The sequence below is a fragment of the Typopeltis vanoorti genome, chromosome 6 (genome assembly GCF_054136105.1).
Source record: "Typopeltis vanoorti isolate ZY-2024b chromosome 6, IOZ_Tvanoo_1.0, whole genome shotgun sequence".
Lineage (NCBI taxonomy): Eukaryota > Metazoa > Arthropoda > Arachnida > Uropygi > Thelyphonidae > Typopeltis > Typopeltis vanoorti.
The window spans coordinates 86,280,034-86,292,156 of NC_143554.1; the positions used below are offsets into that span (position 1 = coordinate 86,280,034).

General features: G+C 34.9%; 1 protein-coding gene across 1 annotated transcript in view; it reads left to right on the forward strand.

Annotated features, from left to right (window-relative positions):
* LOC150105665 (putative ATP-dependent RNA helicase DDX23) overlaps positions 1-12,123 on the forward strand; it is a 238,942-nt gene that overhangs the window by 100,293 nt on the left and 126,526 nt on the right. Inside the window, exon 7 of the mRNA XM_090394985.1 lies at positions 8,473-8,594. Coding sequence (XP_090251111.1) covers positions 8,473-8,594 — 122 coding nt within the window. The remainder of the gene's footprint in view (positions 1-8,472; positions 8,595-12,123) is intronic.

Sequence of the window (12,123 nt, forward strand, 5' to 3'; positions counted from 1 at the left end):
ACAAGCTGATGCTACAGTCTCCCTGGGAAGGGCTGCAAAAACTGTTTTAATTTTATCCATTAACTGGGCTTTTGTATTACTGGAAGTGCGATTGGTGTCTTTTTCAACTGCGCCCCATACAAAATAATCCATGGGGTTAAGGTCTGGGGAGTTTGGAGGCCAAACATTTGGACTGGTGAAGTCGTAGAAATTTTCAGACAACCATTTTTGACTTTTCCCAGAGGTGTGGCAAGGGGCTGAATCCTGCTGCCATACATACGGCCTACCATTGGCTACCCTTGTTATCCAGGGCTTGACTACAGTTAGCAACTCCACGAACAAAGCCCGAATTCCAATGCCAGGGTTCTTCAACACCTGTTCCTGCAGATTTGCGAGGAATTCTGCTGTACGAACGCAATCAGATCGTCTGCTAGGGATCTTTCTTCTTGCTACATCCTCGTAGTCACCATTGCAAGTCTCTAGTTCATGCCTGATTGTTTTTACTGTATTCAGGGAGCATTGGGCAGCAGTCGTAATATCCTTATTTTGATGGCGGGCACGAATCATCATGATACAAGTTATTCTCTTCCATGATTCAGGTGGGTTCCAGCTATCCATCCTTTCTGACATCTTGTATATGAATGAAGAAGGGTCCAAACTTTTAAATGAAGAGAAGTGTGTGTTAATACATGTAACTTACGGAAAAATATAATTAATTATAAATATGTCAAATTTATCCCGAACACCCTGTATATATATATATAAATGTGAGTATACATATAAATTTCACATTTATATCAATTACTTAAATGAAGGGGATATTAAATCCTACATAGTTTTAAAACCGAATAAGAAACTCAAAGATTGGAATTAGAGAGTTTCTTGCCGAATATAGTAAACTATAAAGTATCGGCGACACTAGCGTTAGCCAATGCAAGTGATCCTAGTACGTAGTACAATACCGGACGACTCGTTGCAAAGGTGGGGGAAGTTCAGATTGCTATTCTTAGGTATTTTCCATAATGTAAAACACATTTCCTAGGAAATGTATGCTGTTATTACATTATGGAGGCGAAATGAAGCTTATTAGCTCTTTATACTTAAGTAACTTAATGGTTGCACCTGTTTGGAAAACTCATTCGCAGAGTATATAAGTTCTTTTCGCTATACACTTTGGTATTAGGTCTAGCTACTCACTGATGAAGCCTCAAAAAAGGCTGAAACTGGTCTGGGTAGTGACCTCCCTCCATAATATAATAACAGCATACATTTCCTAGGAAATGTGTTTTACATTATGGAAAATACCTAAGAATAGCGATCTGAACTTCCCCCACCTTTGCAACGAGTCGTCCGGTATTGTACTACGTACTAGGATCACTTGCATTGGCTAACGCTAGTGTCGCCGATACTTCATAGTTTACTATATTCGGCAAGAAACTCTCTAATTCCAATCTTTGAGTTTCTTATTCGGTTTTAAAACTATGTGGGATTTAATATCCCCTTAATTTAAGTAATGTTTTCATTGCCGAAATGAAGCTTATTAGCTCTTTATACTTAAGTAACATTTATATCAACATTTATATCACATTTATATATATATATATAAATGTGAGTATACATATAAATTTCACATTTATATCAACATTTATATCACATTTATATATATATATATATATATATATAAATGTGAGTATACATATAAATTTCCCCTAATTCGTATGGAATAGTTTCCAATAAAAGCTGAAAATTGCTTCAAGTCCTAAAGTATGCTAGATACTAAGTAGGCTGAATATGTACCATCCAACTTCTTGGAATTTTTATGCCACCATTATTGTTGAGATTAGGGTGGTTAATCAGAATTTCACAGGCTTCACCTTTTATACCACACACACACACACACACACACATACATAAATAAACATGTTGCTCTCCAGCCCAATTTAATTTTGTAACCTAATAGATAATAATAGTAATAATAGGACTTTGATGTAGTAAAGTTTTTTTTTTTTTTTTTTTTTCACCAGAGGTCAGGCCAATAATTATTGTAATGGTTGGTCAGTAGCTTTAGCAAACCATGTAGATTGTAGTGCAGCTTGTTTCTCTGTATATATGTGTATGCTCCAGATTGATGACCTTGATATGAAGCTCGAAACGTCGAGTGTTCATTTTGGTTTATATTAAACTAAAGTTTTGCTCTAACACAGTAGTTGTTCCCATAATTTTCCATAATGTTTACCCTGACTACTTTCGCAATATGCTCTCTAAACTTTGGCTCTCTCTATCTACTACTACTACCCCTAAATCTCTGGCTTCATCAATTTCCTAGAGAGAGTGGAGACTATGACTGGGACATTTGTGAAGAGGGCAGAAACATCAAAACTGATTAGTAAATCATCTTTTTCCAGTGTAATGTCTTTGATTTTGTTTACGAAATGTTGTGTGTTTTTAATAAAGGAGGGGGAATGACCTACCAACTCCTTGAGTGTTGACACTAGTTTCTTGGATAGAATTTTTAGTCTGCAGATGCTCGCAAACAGGAGGAAGAGGGGGTGATATGGTTGAGACTTACAAACTTCTGAAATTGTCATACAGGATGTCAGTTGATAGAATTTTTCATTTTATGGAGGGTGGGGAAAGGACGAGGTCATCCTTGGAAGCTGAGAATGAATGTCATAAAAAAGGGGGTGAGATCTAGATTTTTTTCTCATAGAGTGGTGCATGATTGGAATGGAGTTCCACTGGATGTTGTGTGTCCAAGCAGTATGAATGAATTCAAGAATAAGTATGATAGCTGGTATGTTTAGTATGTGGCCTCCCTCAATGCTTCCCTGATTCCCTGGAGGTCTATCTTAATAATAATAAACCAAATAATTGTGGCATTCTGAAGCTCTTTTTGGCACTTTTTTTCATACACTTTTTTTCCAGATCTACAAAAATTTTAATAGATATCTTTGTTATATTCCCATGATTTTTCAACCATTTATTTCTTAAAGTGAAAATTCAGTCCCGACAACCCTAATTTGTCCTGCACCCAGCTTTTTCTCCTCCAGATTTCTCTTCTACAACTTTGCTTAGTCTCTTAAGTGTACTAGTATAGATCTTAGCCTGAACCACTCAGTAGAGACATTCCTCTGTATTTCTCCCATTTAGTTTTATTTCCCTTTTTATAAAAAGGTATTATGAGACTACTACTCCAGTAATCTGGAATTCAAGTTTCTGAATTAAGTGCCACCACTACCATAAAACATTTATACCTACCTATGGGAACATTTCTAGTTGCATGTAATCTACTGTAAACATGCCTAAATTTGTTTAAACATCTTGTTTATGGTTCATTTGTAGTAGAATTAGAATAAGAAAATTTGTATATAAATGTTGTTGTTGGTAAAATTTTAAGCTGTTTTTATTAGAAAGACATTTCATTGTAAAGAGCATGCAGCAGCAGTAACTATGGATTTTGCTATTTGTAGAAGACTGACAAGGTTTTGAAGCCTAACCATGTCCCACAGTAAAAGTCACTGATGGAAAATAGCATTCAATAGCAGCAAGAAGAGGAACTGGCAAAATATGCATACCTCTTACATTGTTGGAATTAATATACTTATAGATGTTTTCTATATATTATGTTAAATAGGCATAAATAAAAGAGAAGCTTCACCTCACACTACTGAGAAATATATTTAATACCAACTTACTTGTAGGAATGTCAGAATCTTTTTAAAAATTTTATGGAATTTACAACCGTGTTAAAAAAAACTTTTTTATTATCCCGACGTTTTGATCTTCACATCAAGATCATCATCTGGAGCATACATAAGTATACAGAACAAGCTGAGTTACATCATTAACTGTAAGCTAGAGAAACAATGATTTGATCACATGTTATTCTACTGGCGTGACCTCTGGTGAATAAAAAAAAAAAATAAAATAAAATAAAATTTTTACATCAAGCTAAATTCTATTTTTACAATGACAGGAATAAACATTCTTTTGGATGGTTTACTTTCAGAAACAATTGGTGTCCTATTTTTAGTATTACAATTCCTATTTTTGATTTACAATACTGGATTTTCTACAGTCCTGTTTATAGTTGTTCTTGGTGAGGAAGGTCGAATATATACCTTCCATATGTTTGGGATTTTTTAAACCATCATTGTTGTTCAGATTGGGGTGGTTGCTGATAATCTCGCAGGCTTCCTTGAATTTCCATTCATACCATGTTCTAGTGTGATGTAGACAGCTGGTGGTTTTCCAGTCAATTCTGTGTAAGGTATTCAGGGCATGATCAGAAAGGCCAGCTTCACCATAATTATTATATTTAATGTGTCGTTTATGTTCTTTTTGTCTAATAGGAATAGTGCGTCATGTTTCTCCTATATATGGTATGTTGCAAGTACAATAAATCTAGTATACTCCAGGGTGAGCTAGTGGAGGGAGTAGGACTTTGGATGAGTTGAGTAAGTTTTTTAATTTTTCAGGAGATTTAAAGGTGGCTTTGAGGTTGTACTTTTGTAGTACTCTGTTTATTTTGTCTGATATTCCTTTAATGTAGGGAATGGTTATAGTTTTACTGTAGTCTGGTTCGTCTTTGTTTTTTATTGTGGTTTTGTAGAGAATTTTGTTTATAGTATTTTGGCTGTATCCGTTTTTTTGTAGGTTATTACTGATAATTTTAAACTCGTCTTTCAGTGCCTGTTCACTGGAACAAATCGTCTGAGCTCTGCTTTTTAGCGTGTTGATGACACCTAGTTTTTGTGTTGGGTGGTGGTAGGAGTTTATGTGTATATATTGTTCCGTATGTGTCGGTTTTCGGTAAACAGTGAAGATAAGATTGCCCGAGGGAAGACGCGTGACAAGTGTATCTAGAAACGGAAGTGTGTTGTGTTTTTCAATTTCAATTGTGAACTGTATGCGTTTGTGTTGTTTGTTTAGGTGGCTTGGGTGGTGCTATAGCACCAAAAACGATAGACAAACTTGAAGTTATTTGTAATATGGAAAGAGGCCTAAGATTCATACCTAATAACATAGCAGACAAAATACGTATAGAAACTGCGAACATTTTAAACCATAACAAAACAATAACAAGCAACATAACTAAACACGAATTAACAGCGATAAAATCACTTAAAACAAATCCGAACATAGTAAAAACCAGAGCCGATAAAGGAAATGCCACTGTCATTTTAAACCGTACCACTTATATAGAAAAAATGAATCTGCTGGTCTCTGACAATAACACATATAAACTAGTGAACTACAACCTAACTAACAGAACAAAAAACAAAACGGAGAAACTACTTAAATCAATTATCACATGGCCCAAAGATACAATCAAAAAACTGTTCCCTCATTACGCACGCTCCCCTAGAATTTACGGGCTACCAAAAATTCATAAAGAAAACACCTCACTAAGACCTATCGTTGAAGGAATTGATAGCCCGACTTATCACTTAGACAAAAAATTAGCAGCAACACTCAAGGAGTTGGTAGGTCATTTCCCCCCCCCCCCCCCCCCCCTCCTATATCAAAAACACACAACACTTCATAAACATCATCAAAGACATTAAAAAAAGATGATTTATTAGTCAGTTTTCACGTCTCTGCCCTCTTTACGAATGTCCCAATCAATGACACAATCCTTCTCCTACAAAACGAATTCCCTCCAGATATCACGTCGCTTTTTGCGCATGTATTACGGTCGGGTTATTTTATATGGCAAAACGCCTTCTATTTACAAAAAGAAGGCACATCCATGGGCTCGCCATTATCCCCCCTATTGCTAACTTTTACATGGAACATTTTGAGCAACTTGCCCTATATTCCTCCCCTCTAAAATCCAAAGTCTGGCTTAGATACGTTGACGATGTTTTCGCGATCTGGTCCCATGGCCGCCAGACATTAGACACATTCCTTAGCCACCTAAACAAACAACACAAACGCATACAGTTCACAACTGAAATTGAAAAACACAACACACTTCCGTTTCTAGATACACCTGTCACACGTCTTCCCTCGGGCAATCTTTCCTTCACTGTTTACCGAAAACCGACACATACGGGACAATATATACACATAAACTCCTACCACCACCCAACACAAAAACTAGGTGTCATCAACACGCTAAAAAGCAGAGCTCAGACGATTTGTTCCAGTGAACAGGCACTGAAAGACGAGTTTAAAATTATCAGTAATAACCTACAAAAAAACGGATACAGCCAAAATACTATAAACAAAATTCTCTACAAAACCACAATAAAAAACAAAGACAAACCAGACTACAGTAAAACTATAACCATTCCCTACATTAAAGGAATATCAGACAAAATAAACAGAGTACTACAAAAGTACAACCTCAAAGCCACCTTTAAACCTCCTGCAAAATTAAAAAACTTACTCAACTCATCCAAAGACCCACTCCCTCCACTAGCTCACCCTGGAGTATACCGGATTTATTGTACTTGCAACATACCATATATAGGAGAAACAGGACGCACTATTCCTATTAGACAAAAAGAACATAAACGACACATTAAATATAATAATTATGGTGAAGCTGGCCTTTCTGATCATGCCCTTGAATACCTTACACAGAATTGACTGGAAAACCACCAGCTGTCTACATCATACTAGAACATGGTATGAACGGAAATTCAAGGAAGCCTGAGAGATTATCAGCAACCACCCCAATCTGAACAACAATGATGGTTTAAAAATCCCAAACATATGGAAGGTATATATTCAACCTTCCTCACCAAGAACAACTATAAACAGGACTGTAGAAAATCCAGTATTGTAAATCAAAAATAGGAATTGTAATACTAAAAATAGGACACCAATTGTTTCTGAAAGAAAACCATCTAAAAGAATGTTTATTCCTGTCATTGTAAAAATAGAATTTAGCTTGATGTAAAAATTTTATTTTATTTTATTTTTATTTTTTTATTTATTTATTTTAATTTTTTTTTTTTTTTTTTTTTTTATTCACCAAAGGTCACACCAGTAGAATAACATGTGATCAAATCATTGTTTCTCTAGCTTACAGTTAATGATGTAACTCAGCTTGTTCTGTATACTTATGTATGCTCCAGATGATGATCTTGATGTGAAGATCAAAACGTCGGGATAATAAAAAAGTTTTTTAACACGGTTGTAAATTCCATAAAATTTTTAAAATGAATGCTGATCAACGTGTAACCCTAAAAGAAAGAATGTCAGAATCTTATTTAAATACTTTTAATAGCTTTTTTTTTTCTTTATTGTTTTAATTTCCCAGCAAACTTACAATCTTGTGTAGATATGTTGTCACTGTCCTTTTTCCTAGGTATTGTATGCCCATAGTTAATAGATCTGGATCTGGCAGATTGCCAAGAATAGTGAATTCATGCTGAAGGGAGGAAATAAATAAAGGATGTACGAATTGGACACCAACACACGAAATCACGTGCTTTATACATAAAATTTTTTCCAGCTGTTATACAAGCAAAATAGTTACCACTTTAAAAACTATAATGAACTATAAAAGAAAAGTTAATTTTCCGACGTGTAATAACAAACAACTCATCCCACGAGATGGATTGATTACCCTATTATCTGAATGAATTCTCCTTCTTTTGACATGCACAGAATTGTCGAAGGGTCTTGCATCTGTGAATGTACAGTATGTATTTGAAGATTTGAGAAATATATTAAGTGAAAATTCTAATTTGAAGTCATTTCTTTGTTATTACCTGCAGCTTTTATATATGTTTTTTAATCTTATTTAATAAAGCATAGATGCAGGACTAGTAACCATTGCTCACTAATATTCTTATCCATGAAACAGTAATTTTTGGCATAAGATAAGACTGCTCTAAAATAGATGTTAAATGATCTCATTCATTTAACTTAAATTATATGTAAATATTAAATTTAACATAAAGTATATCTAGATATCATGGAAAGTAATTGTTTATCTTCTTTCCAGCAGGTGATAATTTATTGTTTTTGACAATATATTCTTGCAACTATTACAGTTGGTCAAAATGTTTTTATATTAGTCATCTGCATGTGATCTCAGGGTAGTTTGTCTGTTTTGTTGTGGGGAGGGGAGTATATAATTGGAATTACCAGAACAAAAACTATTTTTATGCACCAGAGATAATGCATGAAACTCCCCACATTCATAAAGATAGGATTTTTCATCTAACTTCTCTAGGAATGAATTTCTTAGGTGAGATAACTGGACCATGGAGATTTCAGATTATTATTAATAACTGATTATTTTTATTATTTTGAATAGTTATCTTGGACATACAAATTTTTATCTATCTTCACATATATTAGGTCTAAAAAAAGTTAATACAGGTTCACTGTAATAGAAATGTTGGAGTTCTAGCATTTCAAATTTATAAACTAAGAGTGAAGAGTCTTGCAACATATAGAAGCCTATTATTTTTTATTATTTCTTGAAATCTTAGATATGATTATTACATAACATTCCTCTCATTTTTGCAGAAGACAGTAAAGAACGGGAAAGAAGAGAAAGACGTGAGAAAAGGGAAAAAGAAGAGGAAGAAGAAGATAGAGAAAAAATAAGGGAAAATAAAGATAAGGAGAAAGAATTAGAAGCTATTAAGGTGAATAGTTGTAGTAATAAAATTGTTAATGATGAACTCATATTCATTTGTTTCTTCAAAAATCTAATAGTGTAGGTCTAACCCAGTAGCTACAAAGTTAAGAGTTTCTTTTTTGAATTCAGAAATGACCTTCATTTTCTGCTAGAAATAGATTTTAAGTAATATGCAGTTTAATATTTATTAGATTATGGATTATTTGGCATATTTTTATAGCCATGGTTTAGTGGTCACATTGCTTTAAAAAAGTTTAAAAAAATAAAAAAAAGGATGGTATAATCAATATAAAGATAGCATACAGAATTTATTTTTTTTAAAAATTTTTATTATTGTCATCACAAAATCAAATTGTTTCACTTACTTTTTTTGTTATATTTGTGACACTGTGATACCTTCAAGTCTTAAAAGAAGCCCATTACTGTCAGAGCAAAAATATATATGAACTATATTTTGAACATATGAAAAACAGGTTATGATAAAGGTTTGGGCTATTTTTGCTTGACTGACATAATGGAAAAGAAAGATATTAGATGAAATATATGACACTAAATGGCCAGTAACCTCCATGGAGGTGTCATGTAATGAATTATATGTCCAAAGCTTCACCTAGTATGCACCCGATTCATTGTATGTGGATATCTTCAAATGGTTTATCAATTTAATCTAATCTGACATAATCAAACTTGAGATAAATACACTTCGCTTAATTAAGAAATTCACAGAGTATATAGATTTATATTCCAGCAGCATAAATCATTTAACCTAGTCATCTCTTACAAATGTAAATGTGTGGCTCAAAGGAATAGTTTGTCATAGAATCAGACATACTAACTGTATCAAGTGTAAAGGGTACAGTATTTTTAGGAAGGATAGACAGGAGAGGAAGGGGTCATGCTGCCAATGATATCAGTTGACTTGAATCCAGTTAGTGTTGATTCCTCTGATTGTAATATTAGTAACAGTTTTCATGTGGCAGTGAGTTTGATGCCATCTGGTGTGAGGTGGAATCTAACACCCCCAAATACGTAGTGGGATGTTGTTCTTGTTGTTGGATCAGTTGCTAGTGATGAATAAATGCATCACCAAATAAAGACAATGGGCATGAAAAGAGTAATCATAACTGAGTACTTTAATTATCTAAACATTGATTGGATAGCAGTAAAATCTCATGAGAAGAATAAAATTGAATTTATTGAGCTGTTGTGAGACAACTTCCTCAAAGAGAGTTAGATTTTATTATAGTGTCAGAGAGTGTTTCAGTTAAAGATGTAAATATTCTTGCTCTGGTTGGTGACAGTGATCTTGCAGTACTCATTTGGGAAGAGGCTAAGTTTATGAATGTTCCATTCAGAAAAGATTACATGCTGAACTACAAAGCAGGAAATTATGACCAACCGAGGAGTATACTGAGTTCAATGCAACTGTATTGATGGATGGGAAGAATGTTGACAACGCATAGGAAGCATTTAAAAAAAATACTTAAATGATGCAATATCAGAATGTGTCCTGAGAGTTCAAAGAATAAATAGAGTGTGAGTCAAATGGATGTGTAATCTTATCAAACAAGAGATTTGTAAGTAAAGGATGATGTTGGAAGGAATACCATGTGCATAAGGATGATGTCCATATGAAAATTATTAGCAGCAAGCCAGAAGAATCACAACTGTTGTGATTCTTCTGGCTTGCAGTCCTAGATGAATACTTCAGCAAATGGAGATTACACCCGAATCCTAGCAAAACACAAGTTTCATGCTTCCACCTGAACAATAACCAGGTTAACAAAGAACTCATCGTCTACTTCAACCACAAACTGCTACACTGCAACAGAGTCCCGAAATATCTGGGCGTCACTCTAGATAGAGCACTATCTTTTAAACCACATCTCATAACACAGCATCCAAGCTAAAAACAAGAAACAATATACTGTAAAAACTATGTGGAACAACTTGGGGTGCCTCAGCAATGATGCTTCGCTGCACTGCTCTTGGCCTCGTTTACTCTACAGCTGAATACTGCTCACCCGTATGGCTGAACAGCACCCATGTGTATTTGGTTGATGCCCAGCTTAACACCACTATGCCTGATTACTGGAAATGTAAATTCAACCCTAACCTACTGGCTCCCAGTGCTAAGCAACATCCCACTTCCACACATCCACAGATCCAACTTTCTTCTACATGAATACAGCAAAATCATGGAGATCCAAAATCTTCCAATCCATGAAGACATCCCACCCCTAGAAATAAACAGGCTAAAGTCAAGGCACCCTTCAATCTTAACTGCAAAAAATATTGCAGAGACAAGCTTCAACATGAAGGAGAAGTGGAAAGAGTCCTGGTGTAACACTTCAACAGGGATCTTCCATGAATTAGTGGACCCAACACAGATACCTTCGGGTTTTGACCTACCTCGGAAAACTTGGTCTGCCCTTAACCGAATCTGCACCAACCATGGCAGATGTGCAGACCACCTTTACAAATGAGGCATGATTGCTTCACTCAGGTGCGACTGTGGATCACCCCACCAGACAATTAATCATATTATAGGAGAATGTGTCCTACATGCATACAGTGGAAACCTGTCAGACTTCATCCATGCTACACCAAGTGCCGTCGACTGGATAATCAACCTAGACATTCAGTTGTAGCCTATTCTTGAGTGTCTCTTTTATGACTGTATTATGTCTTCTTCTTATTGTACATATGTCTATTACTATGTCCATATATATTAAGGATTAATGTAATGTAACTTTTCATGTGTGAGCCATATGCTAAATAAATAAATAAATACACAACTGTTGTATGGAAAGCTAAGTCTAAGTATGAAAATAAACTAGCTCTGCAAGCTAAAGACAACCCCCAAAGAATTCTATCATTATGCTACAAGTAAAAGAAACAATAATTGCTGAATACAGATGGTGTGAGGGTGACAGATGTTGAAAAGTTGTTCAACTAATGAGTACCCATTTTGCTAAAAGCTATCAACCTGGTATATGCAACATTGAACTCACTGACTGCTAGCTCTTTACTGGATGAAGAAACTCAGGTGTATGAGGTGGAGGTATTAGAACTGTTGCACAAACTGAATAAGAATTCTGCAATAGGGACTGATGGAATATCAGCATGGGTGCTAAAAGAGAGTTCAGCTGAACTGGCTATTTCTTTAATCAGGATATATAATTTGAGTCTCAGAACAGGGAAGATTCTGCACGAGTGGAAAGAATGTATGGTAATCCCATACGCTAGGGTGATGCAAAGATTGTCAAACTATTGACCAATCAGCATCTCAGAAGTGGTGGTGAAGATTTTGGAAAAGTTGGTTAGAGCTCACATTCAGAAATGGATTGAGTGAATCTCTACTTTGCAATGAACAGCATGGGTTTACTAAAGGAAGGTCATGTTTTAGAAACTTGCTCACATTCTATAATAATGTTACATTGAACTAGACAAGGGGAATTGGATACACTATGATACTTTTGGATTTTACTAAGACTTTTGACAGAATATCACATGGAAGACTGTTGCATAAATTA